The sequence below is a fragment of the Thamnophis sirtalis genome, unplaced genomic scaffold, assembly GCF_051295495.1.
Source record: "Thamnophis sirtalis isolate CommonGarterSnake01/CBP01778 unplaced genomic scaffold, rThaSir2_p1.2 scaffold_7, whole genome shotgun sequence".
Lineage (NCBI taxonomy): Eukaryota > Metazoa > Chordata > Lepidosauria > Squamata > Natricidae > Thamnophis > Thamnophis sirtalis.
In genome coordinates this window covers 59,652,913-59,670,739 of record NW_028261387.1, presented here as the reverse complement: position 1 = coordinate 59,670,739, position 17,827 = coordinate 59,652,913, and the positions used below count along the sequence as shown (strand labels likewise).

Genomic DNA, 17,827 nt, shown 5'->3' with positions numbered 1-17,827 from the left:
CACTGGATTACAATTTGGTATCTGCATTCCATTGCTGAGCTATTACAAATAGATTGATTTCTACACCTATTAAGTTACATTGTGATACCTTGCAGGTGATCCCGATCTCTTTTAAATTTTTATTAGCGTCTTCAATCTAGTTGTGAGTGTTGCAGCAGAGGGCATCAAATATAGGTCAATTTAGAAGAAACAGGGCTTGTCCTTTCCAGTTCTAAAAGTTCCTAGATGCATTTGGGCTTACTAGACAAGTAGTTACGTTTTGTCCCATAATCACATGAGACACCAATATGGAATTGGAACAAAGCAAGAAAAAATGCTTTCTTGAAAATCTTGGACCAAGAAAGGATTGATACTTGAATCAACTTAAGAATCAACTGATTCTTAATACCAGTAGTTGTTTTAAGGATGCTGAGAGGCTACATTTTAAATGTATATGTGTACAATTAAAACAAGTATGATAAAGCAATGTGGCCCAGCCACATTACAACTCAGCTTTATTTTTATACAACTTTTTTTAAAAAAAGATGGTTATTTATCAGAAAATCTTTTCCCCAATTTATTAGACTTCTCAAACAATGTTGCCCCATTACTAATGTGGGCCACCCATTATTTCATGTGTGCAGTGCATGACAATGTCCTCTCACCAATATGAAACCCTCCCCTCCCATCCTGTGCAAAACCGCTGCAATTCAGACCAGAAAATAAATACGTCCATTCAGTTTTTAAAACATAGGAAGAAATGTAGAAAACTTTGTGCCAAATGTAGCCATATGATGTTGCTATGTTTTTGTCATCTGCACCTCTATAACTGTCTGGTTTGATTCTGCAACCCAACAAGAGAGACACAGACTTCAGAGAATAATTAGAACTGCAGAAAAAACAATTACTGCTAACCTGCCTTCCATTGAGGACCTGTATACTGCACAAGTCAAAAAGAGGGCTGTGAAAATATTTACCAACTTCTCGCATCCTGGACTTAAATGGTTTCAACTCCTACCCTCAAAACGACGCTACAGAGCACTGAACACTAAGACAACTAGACACAAGAACAGTTTTTTCCCAAATGCCATCACTCTGATAAACATATAATTCCCTCACCGTCAAACTATTTATTAAGTTTGCATTACTATTACTATTAATATTCTCATCGTTCCTATCACCCATCTCCTCCACTTATGACTGAATAACTAACTTTGTTGCTTGCATCCTTATTATTTATATCGATTGTTTCCTAGTATGATTTGATTGCTTACTTGTACCCTATGACTATTATTAAATGTTGTACTTTATGATTCGTGATGAGTGTATCTTTTCTTTTATGTACACTGAGAGCATATGCACCAAAGACAAATTCCTTATGTGCCCAATCACACTTGGCCGAAAAGAATTCTATTCTATTCTATTCTATTCTATTCTATTCTATTCTATTCTATTCTATTCTATTCTATTATCTCAGTAAAGGAGACTTTTGCCAATGGTATATGATTTCTTCCCTATGCCATCCTGTAGTTCAATTCCTATTATTACCATTGCCTGCCCTGTACTTCTTCATACATTTGTCCTGATAAGTCTCTAAAAAAATTTCCCAAAATAGGAAAATTGAAGGCAAGGACTAAGCTTGGGTGTCTCTAGCTTCTTGCTACAAGCATAATTTCATGATGAGACTAATTTGGAAGAAGCATAGACTAATCTATTAGGAATGTTTGTGTTTAAAGGCTTTCGTCTCACTTAAGGAATTGAGCTACATAATCATTGAGACTTTTCCAGATTTCTGAATCAGTGCTTCCCATCAGATTGAGCAAAGCACTATCTCTGAATAAACTTTTGACTCATCCATGTTTTCTCCCTTTGAGCTCCTCATTACATCTATCTGTCTCAACTTGTCTTGTCTGGAATTGAAGTTTCTCTGCTAAGAAAAATGTGATATTCAGCTTTTCAGTTCCTGACCAATCTGACCTACCGCATGACATCTATGGATATAAATGCAGGGAGCAGGAACTGAACTGTGATCACCCCCTACTGATTCATTAATCTGAAATTGTGAATCTGGCAGTCTTTCTTCTTCTTTTTCTTAATTCCATTTATGTATGAATATCTTTGTTGCTTTAAAATGAGATGAGTGACAAATGGGATGTGGTGGCAAATAAATTAAAAAGTAGTAGTAATGATCTGTTTACTGAGTAGTTCCCAATCCATTAAAATATCAAAGAAACAATCATAATTAAATAACAGTAAAATAAAAAAGGAAAAAAAAACAGTAATGAAAACTATATAAAGATTTATGACATGCTAGGCCTAGGGATTGTTGTGCAGCAAAAACAATCTTTCGGAAACCACATGCTGTAATTTCTCTGGGTCTCTAACTAGCTGAGGACATGATATATTTATTATATACAGACAAGACCAGGATTTCTTGGGATAAATGTTTGAAGTGTGTTTTTAAGGTATCCTAAGTTTTTCTTTTGCTGTTGCTTGTAGTTAAAATCTGTATGACTTCATACCTCCATTTATCAATGGTTTTCTACCAAATTTCATTGATTTGACTTCAATTGGTTTGATTGCCTTTGGGTGCTATGTATACTCAGGAACTGCCATTCTTGTTTTAATAAATGGGAAAGAGCCAAATCAACAAATTGCTTTTATAATGTTCCAAGAAGCAATTGCCAATGCTGGAAATTAAGGAAGAGCAAAGGGTTTGAAAGGAAACAAAGCAATTATTGTAAAGCAAAATGTAACAAAAAGATACAGAAATGAGATAATGTATAATTATTGCTAAAGCACAGTTAGATTGTGGAAGCACTGTAACTTCTTTTGATGGGAAAAATGTATACGGTTTGAAATTAGAAATAAATCTTGAGAATGAAAATCCATATAAATATTTTTCATTCTGTAAAGAGAAATGTTGAGGTTATAAAAAGACAATATATTACATATGTTTAAAAGGTCAGGATTATGATTACATTCCTCTTTTAAAAAATCAAAATCCAAAGAACACTTGAAATTACCGGCCTTACTTGGCCTTATTTTCAGGGAGGTCTTATTATTTTTGAGGTGCAGGAGCAGCGAGCATGGTCACCTCATGGCTGCTGCTGTGTTGCAATATTTTCGGGGAGGGCTTATTTGGGCACATGCACTCAAAAGCCCTATTGGGCTTATTATCTGGGGAGGTCTTATTTTCAGGGAAACAGGGTATATTTGGAATCAATTGGAAGAATCCCATGGCTGAGCTACTAGATCTGCAAAATCCAGGTTGCCCTACAGATGGCAGTAACAGATCTAGTTTTCTTTGTCTTTGGTATCATCTAGTGCTGGGACTCAGATATATTATAACTTTTAACTTACAATAAAGATAATAAACAAGCAGAAATGGTTTATGCTTTTCCTTCCCATATTTCAAATGTGACATAAAGAAAATAACACACACACACACACACACACACACACACACACACACATTCTTTTTTCTATTTGTTAAGCATCAGAATTGTTGATGAGTTGGGCAGCTCTGAGATTTGATTAAAGAAATAAATGAAAAAAGAAAAGCTTGGAAAGTTTATCTGTTTGTTACATGAAATGAGTACATCTCTTTTCTACATGTTGTTTTTATAGGAAATGTAGTTCAACTGCATTTCAGTTATTATTTCATTATAAATTGTAAAGCTGCTCCTAAATTTTATTTTCTTATTGGAAAGTATCCCATTAAAATTAACTGTAAGGATTCAGGCAGTGAAAATAATTTCTGAATTCTTTGGGAAAGTATATCTCCTACTAAACATAGTGGCTACTAGACCGGAACTAATCCAGTTATGGCAACTTGGCACTTTCCATGTATTGGGTGCCAATTTCCAGAATTCTCAGCCACTATGGCCATTACTATCGATTTAAATGTACATGCATAAAAATGCTTTGTTGAATGGCATTTAGTCACAATTGTGTAGAGGAAAGATTTTCATATTTTCCAGTGTACCTGAACTAAATGTTATTCCACCACATCACACCTATGCAACTAATGCGTATTTGTCTAGGAAGCCACATCAAAAATGCATTTGCCTGATCTATGTAGGATACTTGATCAGCACATAAAATTTCCATTCTGACAAAGAGCCCCCCAGCAAAACCACAAGGGCTGTTTAGTTCTTATTGTGGTTATCTCAAGAGAGGCCAGTCAAGGAAGTAATGAGAAATGCAGGTCTGTAATATTGTTGTCAGGTTTTCTATAATTACTCTTTATGATTTAACCACAGAAACTGAAGCGGCAATCAGCGACCTATAGAGCAGAGAAAATTTACCCAACAACTGTGTCTGAGAGACCTGAAAATAGCAGCAAAAATCGGTATAAAGACATCTTAGCATGTAAGCTACAAATTAACACAATTTTTATGGTGCCTTTATTGTTCCAGTTTATATATAAATAAGTCTGTGTGCATTTGGAGCATGAAATCATGCAAGGATGATGGTAGCCACAAAATGCCAGGTGATTGATATGGCATTGCAATACAAATGTTACCCCTTTTGTACTTGTGTGTAGTATATCTGCCATCATGCCAGTTTGAAGTCTCTCCTTTGGATACTATTACTTTTTGGTAACCTATAATATAATATGAATAGATTGGATCCTAAATTAAAGCAATCCATAGACAGAGTATTTCCTGGAAATTTCTCCCCTACTTTCCTTGCTAAAATTATCTAGATAATACTTCATCATGATGCAGTAGTTGTGATATAGGACTAGGAGTTGGGATACTGAGTTTTTACTGCATCCTTAGCCATAGAAATTTATTGACAGATTAATTTAGGCCAACAACACTCTTATTTAGTTCAAATTTCTCACAGAGCTGTGAGGCAAAATTCAGAGGGGGTATTTTCTGTGGTAAACCAAAATAGAAGGTGTTGTTTCCATGAGCTGAACATATTCCTGGTTCCAAGTCAATCTATGTGTACTCTCTTAACTTGGATACATACATATCATTTGCAAGATAAGCATAGATACAGACCACATTCATACCATGATATGCATGCCACTGCTAAATGATTTTTGATATTTCCCAGGACATCTTTCACACAGAACTCTGAGACACTGTCCTCATGAGTCATAAATCTTGAATCCCCCTTTAAAATTTGTAATCAAAAACTCCTCCTATATTCCACATAGCCTGCTCTGAACGTTAAGGAGACAGATAATACATACTGCTATTGTACTGACCCATGGTCTCCACTTCTGTTTTTGCATTAGCCATCCCAACTTGTATGATTGACACTTAAAATTAAACTGATACTTTTAGCTGTGTAACTTTTCAGTATTTAGGAATTATTTTTATGCACATATTTTGTGCATCGTGGCAACCAAAACTACATTCAGTTTTGGTCGCCACGAGGTAGAAAAGATGTGGAGACTCTAGAAAGAGTGCAGAGAAGAGCAACAAAGATGATTAGGGGACTGAGACTAAAACATATGAAGGATGGTTGCAGGAACTGGGTATGTCTAGTTTAATGAAAAGAAGAACTAGGGGAGACATAATAGCACTGTTCCAATATCTCAGGGGTTGCCACAAAGAAGAGGAAGTCAAACTATTCTCCAAAGCACCTGACAGCAGAACAAGAAGCAATAGGTGGAAACTAATCAAGGAGAGAAGCAACTTAGTGCTGAGGAGAAATTTCCTGACAGTTAGAACAATTAATCAATAGCAATAGCAATAGCAGTAGACTTATATACCGCTTCATAGGCCTTTCAGGCCTCTCTAAGCGGTTTACAGAGAGTCAGCATATTGCCCCCAACAATCTGGGTCCTCATTTTACCCACCTCGGAAGGATGGAAGGCTGAGTCAACCCTGAGCCGGTGAGATTTGAACCGCTGACCTGCTGATCTAGCAGTAGCCTGCAGTGCTGCATTTAACCACTGCGCCACCTTGGCTCTTCAGTGGAACAGCTTGCCTCCAAAAGTTGTGAATGCCCCAACACTGGAAGTCTTTAAGAAGATGTTGGATAGCCATTTGTCTGAAATTGTATAGGGTTTCCAGCCTAGGCAGGGGATAGGACTAGAAGACCTCCAAGGTCCCTTCCAATTCTGCTATTGTATTGTATTTTCTTAATTGTCAACAATATCTCCACAGGTTTTGAATGCAGACCAAATAATACAGCCATGGTCCTTCCAATGACATCATTGTGTCACTGTTATTTCCCTTTTAATTAAAAATATGGACCATAGTTTAAAAATGATTGTCTATTTTCGATAGGCCAATTTTTTCAGGATCCAAATTGATCTTCTGTCCCATGTAAGAATAGAAAAATCCTCAATGTGCATAAACAAATATTTGGAACCAGGATATGTAGGAGACATTTCATCTATAAACAAGATTTATTTTCACATTCAATTTTATTGAGGAAGTAACGAATAGCATTAAAGAAGCCAAAAGTGGAACATTTTGCTAATACACAAAAAAGAAGAAATTGAAAATGTTTGGCCAATGATACTGTAGGTTCTTTTAGTGAATAATTAGTCTTACCGGCTATATTGCTTCTTGAATTATGGTATAGTTATAAAATATAATTGGAAGCATCTTTTAATTTTCTAAATGAGTTGATTATATATCTTCAATTAAAATATTTGAAATGCTTGTACAATTGGATTTGTGCTGTACAAAGGCAGCTTCATTTTTCTATTTAATAAATCCTTTGTTATATAAGGCATCAAACAGTTGTTTCTTTTGTCCTTTCTCCTCCTTCAGATGACCATACCAGAGTGAAGCTCTCTTTCATCACATCAGATAAAGACTCTGATTACATCAATGCAAATTTTATCAAGGTACAAAGAACAAGCATTTGAGATTTTGTTCCCATTAGCACAAGATTTTAATATATGGTTATTTTGTGATTGCATTTATATTTTATTTTTCTTCTAAGCAGTGTGGATTCATGCATTTTATTATTGTGACAATCCCGTTACCCTTATTAGGCTAAGATCATGAACATCAGGGCAGAGTAGAGATGTTCTCCTTAATTTCCAAGCAGACATTTTGACTGCTAAAGCCATCCTGTAGGCCACAGTAGCTTTTCTGAATGCTAATAATACACAGGGGTCAGTGTTCTCCTTCTAGCTAACTAAGACTAGAATACAAAAGAATTCCATTCAATCAATGACTGCCTCAAGTTACTGCAACCTATGGAACAAATAAACAAAAAACCCTATCCCCCCCCACCAATACTTCATGCAAAAGAAGAATTAAATAAATTGGTAGACACCTTGCTTGCCAGTCATATTTCCAAGATCTATTGTTTGTATCTTGTTGGATTCTTAGCAAAATAAAGAAATTAAAATCTGAATGGTTGTAATAAAGTGGTATCAGTAAAACCCCACTGCCCCCATTCTTTTGCTTCATTTAAAAGGTTCTTGCTAATGTAAAAATTAGCCTGTTGGAAAATTTACTTTCCTTAGTAACTTTAATCAAGTTATAATTGCTGCTGTGGCTTGGATAGAGAAGATATGGCCATGTAATCTGAAGTGGAAAGTTTGGGGATAACACAATTTCTGCATCCAAGTTCTAAATTTTAGATTGTATGTATTATTCTGGATTCTGCTTTATAGCACAGCTTTTCCTCATTGGCTATAATGTCTGGTTGATATGTTGCATCAGAATCTTTATCACATACCCATCTGAGGATGATGAAAACTGTAACAGAACTGAAGCCATTACAGTAATGATGATCATTATTAAAGTAGTACCACTTGGAAAAATACTTTCACAGATTATTTTTTCATTTAACTCAATTTCCTACGTATGTTAAATGTTCTTTAAAAAGTTAACATGGCAGGTCAATTTTAAAACATAATAATGTTGTAAAATTCTTTCTAATGCCTTCACATAAACCTATGTTACATTTATTTCCTTTTTAGGGTGTATATGACCCAAGAACCTACATTGCTACCCAGGGTCCACTTCCCACAACTGTTATAGATTTCTGGAGGATGATTTGGGAATATAAGATCTTGGTAAGAGGTAGATCAATGCTATCTGTTAATTGTTTTTTCGTAGATTTTCACAGGTGTAGTTATGCCGGCCTTGTTGTATTTGGGTCTTTTCCAATGTAAGATTGAGATTGTTTTGGTAATCTTACACAGAAGAAGACCCGAATACAACAAGACCAGTGCGCGCGTGCGCGCACACACACACACACAGAGTATTTCTTGGATTGTTTACATTCTGCAGTTATTCTTCTTCCAGGCTGCCAATTACCTCCCTGTGTCCCATCAGATCGCATAGAGTTGGCCTCCTCCGTATTCCATCCGCCAGTCAGTGCCGACTGGCGACTACCCGGAGGAGAGCCTTCTCTGTTGCGGCTCCGACACTATGGAACAATCTCCCCGTGGAGATTTGTACCCTCACCACCGTCCAGGCCTTCCGCACAGCCCTCAAGAACTGGCTAGCCCGTCAGGTCTGGGGCTAAGCCTATTTTCGCCCCTCCCGAATGTTGAGTGAATGTTGAGTTTTATTGTTTAATTTATTTTTGTTCACATTTCTTTTTGCACTGTCCTACACTCCCTTTCCTTTGTGATTGTAAGCCGCCCTGAGTCCCCTCAGGGAAAAGGGCGGCCTATAAATGTTCAATAAATGAAATGAAATGAAAATGAAATGTAACATATATTGCCAATATATAATGGATGATTGTCAGCAGTGAAAGGAGGCTGGAATCAACAACCTAAAACATTTTGCAGTAAAATTGAGGAATTAAAATACTTCAGCTCTAAATTCTTCAAAATCTACAAATTTTTTTAAAAAATATTAGTGACTTAGGGAAACTAAGTAAATACATTGATCTTTTTATTTTGTTTTATTTCCAAATATATGTAAAGAAAAATGACTCTTTTATTTATAATATAGCTGCCTACTTATATATCTACTGCCTATTTTCTTCAAAAGATAGTTGAATACAATGGCAGCTTTTGAACTACAGCATTGGAAATAAGGTTTTGTGCTTCTTTTGCTATATATCAAATAGTCTGCTGTTTTCGGCAGCATCTTAAAATGAATTTGTTTGGAACTTTTTAATCAACAGCATGATTGTGTACGTGCCAGTTTTCCAATAGCATTCAGATACTTCTTTTTAATCTCTCCAGATCATTGTCATGGCTTGCATGGAATTTGAAATGGGAAAGGTAGGTATTGCGTCAAAAGGTAACATACCACAGCATGGAAAAATTTGGTTCAGTATTGTCTGTACATTTCTGTGCTGGCTACTCTCCCAGACCTTATTCCACATGGCATTTCTTTTATTCGGTCCCTGTAATGACTGCAGAGTGTATGTACTGCATTTCCGCAACAGACACTTTTTTTGTGTAGATGAAGCTAACCCTGAGTCTTTTACGATCACATTTATTGAATTATCCATCTGAAAACTTTCCCGACGTCTGTTCAGCACACAGCACAGGTTTTCTTTTAAGAGAATAAAAGAGAAAGCACAATAAAATCTGCCAAGACTACAGTTGTGTTGTTGTTAGTTGTGAAGTCGTGTCCGACCCATTGTGACCCCATGGACAATGTTCCTCCAGACCTTCCTGTTCTCTACCATCCTTTGGAGTCCATTTAAGCTCATGCCTACTGCTTTGGTGACTCCATTCAGCCACCTCATTCTCTGTCGTCCCCCTTTTCTTTTCACCTCAATCCTTCCCAGCATTAGGCTCTTCTCCAGTGAGTCCTTCCTTCTCATTAAGTGGCCAAAGTATTTAAAGTATTTGGCAGATTTGATCACCTTGCAGTCCAAGGGACTCGCAGGAGTCTTCTCCAGCACCATAGTTCAAAGGCCTCAATTCTTTGGCGTTCAGCCTTTCTTATGGTCCAACTTTTACAGCTATACTACAGCTATAGAGACAACCTTATTCTGCAATAGGCAGTCCCAAGGTCTTTTCACCTCGTCTCTGAATAGCAACATCAGACAGATCTGCTTTTCCTAAAAAAAAAAACTTAAAACCCCCCACCCAATTGTAGACTTGGGTGAAAATCAGAGAACTGGTGGATAGAGTCTCCTGTTTATCTTCCCAACAGAAAAAATGTGAACATTACTGGGTTGATGTGGATGAATCCCCATTGCAGCTAGGCCCTTTCTTCATTATCTGTGTAAGTATGTTGTTTTCCGTTGGAATTCACATGCTGAACTCTCCTTTGTGGAAATAAATGTCATTTAAATATGTATTTGGTTTGCTTCCCTTCAGGAGGCGGAAGAAAAAAGGCAGGACTATGTGATTCGCAAGTTGAAAGTGAAAGTGAATGACAATGTAAGTGTGGGATGCTTCAGGAAATGTGTTGACGTTCTGGGAGACTATCCTGGGAAAGTATAATGCCCCATTTTCTCTGATATATTTTTGTGAATATTTTCTGATTCCTGTGCAGCATGTCCTTTACAGGGTACCCTTTAGGGATAAGAAAAACCAATAACAGAAACTATGCATATATCTGCAGAAAGGTGATGGATTTCTTTTTCCTGGTGCATAAGAAGGGTTTAAGCAATCCTGTATAGGTGCACATTAATATTCTTTTACTCTATAAGTTCAGTTTGCATTCTGCCTCAAGGGTTAGGATAAATTAATTGGGAAGTACCCCTGTTAAACTAATTCCTACAAGTTCCTTATTTTGGGTATCTTTTCTAGGAATTCAGAAGTGTCTACCATTTTCATTATAAAAATTGGCCAGACCATGATATTCCATCTTCAATCAACTCTATTTTTCAGTTCATAAATGAGATGCATTCCTACCAAGCAAACCATGATGTACCTATCTGTGTACACTGCAGGTAAAACTGCTTGAAAGTAGAAACCGTTTTAACTTCAAGAGAGCAGAATTGTCCTAAAATTCTTTTTGAATATGAATATACATACATATACATGGTAAAAGAAGGAAGAAATGATCTATTAATTATTAGAGACAATTCAGGTTTGTGTGGGTTTTGTTTTTAACTTTTTGGAATGCTGATGTGTGTTTTAAATTAAGCCCTGAACTTTCCCTGCAAATTGATTAAAAGTATTCAATCATGGGAGTCAGAGGTGGGTTTCTGCTGGTTTCCCCCAGATCGGGCGAACTGGTAGTGGCAGCGGTGGGAGGTTCCGCCCACCTACCTGGATACTTCTGTGCATGTGTAGAAGTGTTGCACATGTGCACGAGCAAACCAGTAGTAAAATAAATTGATACCCACCACTGATCGGAGTAATAGGGATCCAAAATCTTATGTCCAAGAGAGGAGTTATTATGTGTTATAATTATATAACGCCATAGGAGTTTATTATGTGCAACTGCATATTTGCAGTATGATTTCCATGCTTTTTTTACTCTGAAGCATGCTATTTTTGCTGGAGCTTATCACTAAGGGTCCAAAAAATAATACTTAACTTGAATAACAAATTCAAATGCAAAGTAATACCTTTATTTGCCCAAGCTGAAATGTCATCTTTCCTATTGCCATGGATTTTTGGCAGATTTATGTGATGCTTTTGCCTTTATAATGCCCAAATTGAATTACATAAAAATAAACAAAGTAAAATCCAGTCATTGTAAAGTTGTGGCTAGAAACCTTACCTTACATAGAAAGGTTTTGTTGATGGTGGCAATAAAATATAAGATCTAAATTTCAGTAGAGGAATTTGGCTACTTTCAATCAAATAGTAGATCTGAATATACACTAAAGGATTTCAGAGAAGGCTGAATATTAGTTGAACAACCTACAGTGAGAATAAATTATTATCATCGTTCATTTAGCAATTTGTCATGTCTTTCAGTGCGGGCTGCGGACGAACAGGAGTGATATGTGCCATTGATTATACTTGGACTTTGCTAAGAGACAATGTGAGTGCTTCCATATTGTCTATTCATGGTAGAAACTACCTAAAGTTATAATTTAATTTTCATGCTACTTGCTATGTGGCTGCTATTCCAGAAGAAATTGATTCCCCCCCCCCCAAGCAAATTGACATATAGTTGTTGTCAGATCTGGAAGCCCTCTTTTACCTTTGAGACTTCAGACCTGCCACATTTTCTACTGTGGAAAAATGGGAGGCGAGGTTATATAGAGTGTGGGTGATATATCGTCAAAATAGCATTCTTTCTCAGAAAGACAAGACCAACGTCCTGCAGCTATGATCAGGTGACTCGGAGGCATCTCCAGTTTTGGATGGCGCCTGATTGGACCCTGTGATGGACTTGTGGGTTCTGGTCAGGGACTTGAACGTTCTTTTTGGGTGGGGAAAAACTGGAAACTTTCAGATTCGGGTTTTCCCAGTGGTGCGAATAAAATGGAGCTTTGAGGAAACTCAAGCCTCGGAGTTTTCTTCCATTGGGGGTGATACTTTGAACTCTGACATTTGTTAGAGGAATGATGACTTATCAGTGAGTCTTTCCATAATGTTCAGTGCAAGTTCTTTAATGCAGGGGTCTCCAACCTTGGCCATTTTAAGACTTGCAGACTTCCACTCTCAGAATTCCCCAGCCAGCATGTCTTAAAGTGGTCAAGGTTGGAAACCCCTGCTTTAATGAGTATTCAATAGACAGATTGCCTAGCTGGGCCTTTCAAATGAACAATGTCTTCTCTGTTTCTCTCTCTCTCTCTCTGAAGATTCTACCAATGAACTTCAGCATTTTTAATATGATTCAGGAAATGCGCACGCAGAGACCTTTGGTGGTACAAACTCAGGTATGTCCAGACAACTTGGTTTCTTTATACAACTAATGCCAAGCATTACTCTGTTTTCCCGAAAATAAGACCACTCTGGATAACAAGCCCATTTGGGCTTTTGAGTGCATGCGTTAACATAAGCCCTCCCCCCAAAATAAGCACTCCTCAAAAATATCGTAACACAGAAGCAGCCATGAGGTGACCACGCTTGCTGCCTCCTGCACCTCAAAAATAATAAGACCTCCCCAGTGGTGGGATTCAAATAATTTAACAACCGGTTCTCTGTCCTAATGACCAGCTGGGTAGGCAGGGCTTGGTGGTCATGTGACTGGGTGGGCATGGCCAACTCAACATCACTCCTGTCAATGGGCGCTTCACCTTAGCTGTTACAATGTAATAAGGGTTAACCAGAGAGGCAGTTTCTCTAAGCAGGGCAATAGAAATTAGGTTAGAAACACCACCAGAATGTTTCCTTCCTGCCTTCCTTACAGGATTAGTCCTGTAAAGTGGAAAAAACCAAAATGAGATTTCTTCCAACAACCGGTTCTCCTGAATAGGTGCAAACTGGCTGAATCCCACCACTGGACCTCCCCGAAAATAAGGCCAAGTGCTTATTTTGGGTGTTAAAAGAAAATAAAACCCTGTCTTATTTTTGGGGAACATGGTAGTAATGTTTCAGTTAACTGTGTGTTGTAACATACTTTACACCGCTTTTCTATTAAAAGCACTCAAAGAAGTGAAGAAGCTTATTTGTCCTGTAAAGATGTTGCTGTGCTGTAAGAAAATCATGTGCATGACAGTAATGATTTTTTTAAAATACTAGGGGCCTCTTGGGGCTACATCAAAGAAGCAGGTGTTGATGCTTTCAGAAAAAGGGAGAGAAAAGTACAAGTTATTTAAATGCTCTTTGATAATGTGCCATGAAGACATTTGCCAAATTGGTTGCTTGAAAAGCATACACTCCTTCAAATGCAAATCATTTCTCAGAATGATATGGTGCCATTGCTTGAACTTATGTCCTCATCCTCATTCTCTGTTCATGTTTTACTAGTAAATAAGCCACCAGCCCGGAAATGAAGCAGAGGAGGAACTGCAATTTCCTCTTCTGTCTTGCCAAATCCAAGCCCAACACCCATTCGTAGGTGCTTGTTAAAGGGATTACCCCAACTTCCATTTGGGAAGTACAATCAGTTCCCCTAAGATCAGATGCTAGAACTCATAGATTTATCTGAACTTACTTATGTTAGACAGCCAGACTTGTGGTATAGAGAAATGAATATGCAGTTGCGACATGTTTCCAAGTGACTCATGGCTGCTATTTTTCAGGGCCAGTATAAGTTGGTTTATGATGCAGTGATCGAACTCTTTAAAAGGCAGATTGAAGCATTCTCCAGTCATTCTGATCTTGTCGTTATAGAGGTAAGCCTTCCTACTAACTCTAATTGCAAATAAAGTTAATGTGACTGTTTTTCCAGAACAATACTGCAAAGTCCTTTTCTATATTTCAAGCTCAATATCACATGCAATCAGGTCTGTATTCTTCCTACTCCTCTTTGAAGCTACTTTTGGTCTAAGGTGTCATAACTCTATTCTGAGAACATTGCCATCCCAAAGTGAGCTTAATAAAACACCAAGTTTTATTTAAGACAAAGAAGTAGCTGTCAAGCATTACACTAAAATAGGAAATAGATGAGCAGCTGGAATTTTCACCCAAGATGAGAAAAGACCCTCTCCAGTAACTTAAATTACTTAATTTCTTCAGCTTGGATGTAGATTGACTGACATCTGTCCCCTTCTCTCTTGGATTTCAGTCCTGCTATTGTTCCATTTTGGCAGCATGGTTTTCTTAACTCAAGGGTGTAAAACTCGATTTCATTGAGGGCTGCATTAGGGTTGTGTTTGACCTTGAGGGGCTGGGGTGGGCATGGTCAGGGTGGGCATGGCTAGCTCAATGTCACTCATGTCGGGAGTGCCTGTGGTGGCCCAAGTGCTCTGCCAGTGAAAATGGCCTTCCGAGCTGCGTTTTGGCTGTGAAGGCCTCTTGTAACCCTTTGCCAGTGAAAATGGAGCTCGCATGCAACCCTCCTAAGCTCCGTTTTCGCTGGCAGAGGCACTGTGGACCAGTCCTTCACTGTTTCCAGGGTGGCCCCAGATCCGGCCCCGGGGCCTTGAGTTTGACACCCCTGTCTTAACTGATCGAGTTTACCTTTTAGTTTGTTTCCTGGTTTTCTTCATAAAGTATTATATTGTTATTATAGTGGTGAGTAGCAGTCTTTAATTAGCCTGATGAGTTTTAGACAATGAGTTACAGTAATTGAATTTGTTGGAGAGTTATGTTAGCCTATGATAATCCAAATCCATTGAATTGTATGCAAGTGTAGCAAATTATAATTTAATTGTTTTATTGCTCTGGAACAAAAACTTGATTGTTCTGTTTTTAGGTGACATCTTCATGTTCTGCAGTAGCAGGCATGGTCCTAAGATGGCAGTGGATATTCTTTTTAGCATAAAGGCCATATTTTATCTTTTTATTCTGACATTAATCTTGCAACTTTGATGGAGGGCTTCTGGGACTGAAAATGTATTTATTGACTAGCAGAAGGAGATAAGAGTAGCAACTCTCTTTTGCTTGATAGAGAAATCTTAATAATATAATATGTGATAACTGTTTTTGTTTTTGTCTGTGACTAAGAAGTGAGTCTCCACTCATAACCTGAACTTTTGTATCTTTTACAGACTGGAATAAACCATTCTGTAGCCAATATACCTCAGGATCCAGATAGGCAAAGGTCTTGTATAAAACAATCAAACAGGTAAAACTAGATATTATTTTTAATGTAGCACAAAGTCTAGATAGGATTAAGGACTTTGGAGAATTTAGGACAAAAAGATTTCCCTGAAATCAGTTTCAATGAATTCATTGGAACGTCTACACCAGTGGTAGTCAACCTGGTCCCTACCGCCCACTAGTGGGCGTTCCAGCTTTCAAGGTGGGCGGTACGGGTTTTGTCCGATACTGAAGCACTTTCCTTTTTCAAATTTAATTGACTTCCCTACTTTATAAATCACCATTACTGTGGAACCGGTGGGCGGTTAGAAAATTTTACTACTAACAGAGATACAAAAGTGGGCGGTAGGTATAAAAAGGTTGACTACCCCTGGTCTACACTGTAAATCTCACTGGTTTCAGTTGTGGAGCTGACTTCTCTCATAGTTCAATTCTCTCTCACTGAACCAGGACACGAACATATTCATTTATGTTTGTACTTGTACATTTGCACTCGTAACTATTTCTTAACTACAGAGTAAATAAATTGGTTCTGGCCCAATCATCCGCCATGACGTAATTTTCCTTAGAGAAATGGGTAGACAGCTTGCATATCAGTGGCTACTAGCTGTGGTTACTGGATGAAATCTACTGCCACTGTTTTCAGTCCTCAGTTCCTCAAAAGCAGGTTAGTAATATGCTAAGAACCACATTCTTGTGGCTTTACTAGAGGAAGAGAAAGTAGCCAGGAGTCAGTATGAAGAAGGAGTTCCTACCAATTAAACAATGGATCACACATAACGTTTTCAAAATTAGTGCTTCAGATAGGAAGTCCAATTTCATTGAGATACGGGTACAGTTCAGCCAGCAGTAAATCCACATGGTATCCTTTGGAATGATGAGATCAAACATAAAAACAACTAATTCTGAAAATAAAAGGTGGAAATACTCTAGGACTCACTGAATGGAGTTGTTTTAGCAATAAGATAGGCAAGATACTAAATTAGTTGGATTTTGTTCTGGATTTTCTTTCAGGGAGGCATCACTTGCACTCTGAAAGGGGGATCTTATTGCAGGAGAAAAAAGAAATGGAATCAAGACAAATTCAGGGGGAGGGAGTTAATGTTATTTGAATGCAATTAAATTTAATAAAAATGAAATATAGTTAATATGATTGCTCACCATGTATTTAATTTCCTTTTTCCATATTAAAAACTAAAGGTTGGCATTTAGCAGCCTTAAATTGGAAAGAAGAAAGTATTCTAGTGGAAAAATGCTGGAAGTCTACTGAAGCGACCAAAACATTGACAGATGTCAGACTATGTAACATAAAATCTTTCCTGCACCTTGCCCATTTTACAAAATCTTGAATTATCATTTAGAATAACAGAGTTGGAAGGAACCTTGGAGGTTTTCTAGTCCAACCCCTTGCTTAGGCAGGAAACGCTTTTAGACAAATGGTTGTCCAATCTCTTCTTTAAAAATTCCAGTGTTGGATCATTTACAACTTCTGGAGGCAAGTTGTTCGACTGATTAATTGTTCTAACTGTCAGGAAATTTCTCCTTAGTTCTAGGTTGTTTCTCTCAATTACATAATCTCTCTTGCAGTTCTGTACAAGAGCATCAGGAGAAATCTCGATGTCCTGGTTGTGCTACACAAAGCTTAAACATCCTTGACCGAAACAGAGACAGTGCTTCTTTGGTCAGGCCAGCACTTTCTGTTGGAGCATTGAACCCTACTGCCGGCAGAAACACAGGATGGGATTCTTGGCTGGCAAAACAGCCACTCCACAAATATCACAGTTTGGACTTCAGTTACTGTTTTTCGACTGATCCGCTTCTCCCTGTGAAAATGGATGACAAAACTGGAAAGGGCTTAGATACCAAAGTGCATCCTATCCAGACCGAATCTACTCCTTTTCAATCAGTTTCACAGAAAACACTGCAGCCATTGGCAAAAATGGATTCAGAATCTGGCCACTGTGGAGGCTTTCAACTTGATTCAAACCTTTCAAACAATCTGTCAAACAATGCCCCAGGCTACAAGCTCAAGGATTTGTGCCACCAGCACTGCGTATGGTCATCAGAAGACCCCTACTTTTCCTCTCTCTCATCAGAGGAACCATGCTCCCCAGCACATCGTGAGTCTGCTCTCAGTCCCCTTAGAACAGTTCCTTCATCTTCTGCTGTGGCCTTTACAGAGCAGGCTATGGAGAGCTCAGAGGCCACCTACTCACTGTTCAACCCTCCAGCCCAGGATACTTGCCCTTTGGATGCAGTCTGCCACAGTAAGTTTATACAAGGTTGCAGCATTATTTCCATTCTGCCATTTATATGCTGCTCAATTCCAGGAAGCCCGAGCATCTTATAAATTTTTTAAAAAGAATAAAAGTAATTGAACCCCTA

General features: G+C 37.9%; 1 protein-coding gene across 3 annotated transcripts in view; it reads left to right on the top strand.

The window, feature by feature from the left end:
- PTPN22 (protein tyrosine phosphatase non-receptor type 22) overlaps positions 1-17,827 on the top strand; it is a 36,433-nt gene that overhangs the window by 6,701 nt on the left and 11,905 nt on the right. For 2 of the 3 annotated variants that reach the window (XM_087720154.1, XM_087720153.1), the window contains exons 2-13: positions 4,245-4,353; positions 6,726-6,802; positions 7,892-7,987; positions 9,113-9,151; positions 10,038-10,109; positions 10,205-10,267; positions 10,640-10,782; positions 11,762-11,828; positions 12,595-12,672; positions 13,981-14,073; positions 15,391-15,467; positions 17,030-17,709. In XM_087720154.1, the coding sequence (XP_087576280.1) occupies positions 4,245-4,353; positions 6,726-6,802; positions 7,892-7,987; positions 9,113-9,151; positions 10,038-10,109; positions 10,205-10,267; positions 10,640-10,782; positions 11,762-11,828; positions 12,595-12,672; positions 13,981-14,073; positions 15,391-15,467; positions 17,030-17,709 (1,594 nt within the window). The remainder of the gene's footprint in view (positions 1-4,244; positions 4,354-6,725; positions 6,803-7,891; positions 7,988-9,112; positions 9,152-10,037; positions 10,110-10,204; positions 10,268-10,639; positions 10,783-11,761; positions 11,829-12,594; positions 12,673-13,980; positions 14,074-15,390; positions 15,468-17,029; positions 17,710-17,827) is intronic. The other variant, XM_087720155.1, reaches the window with a different exon arrangement.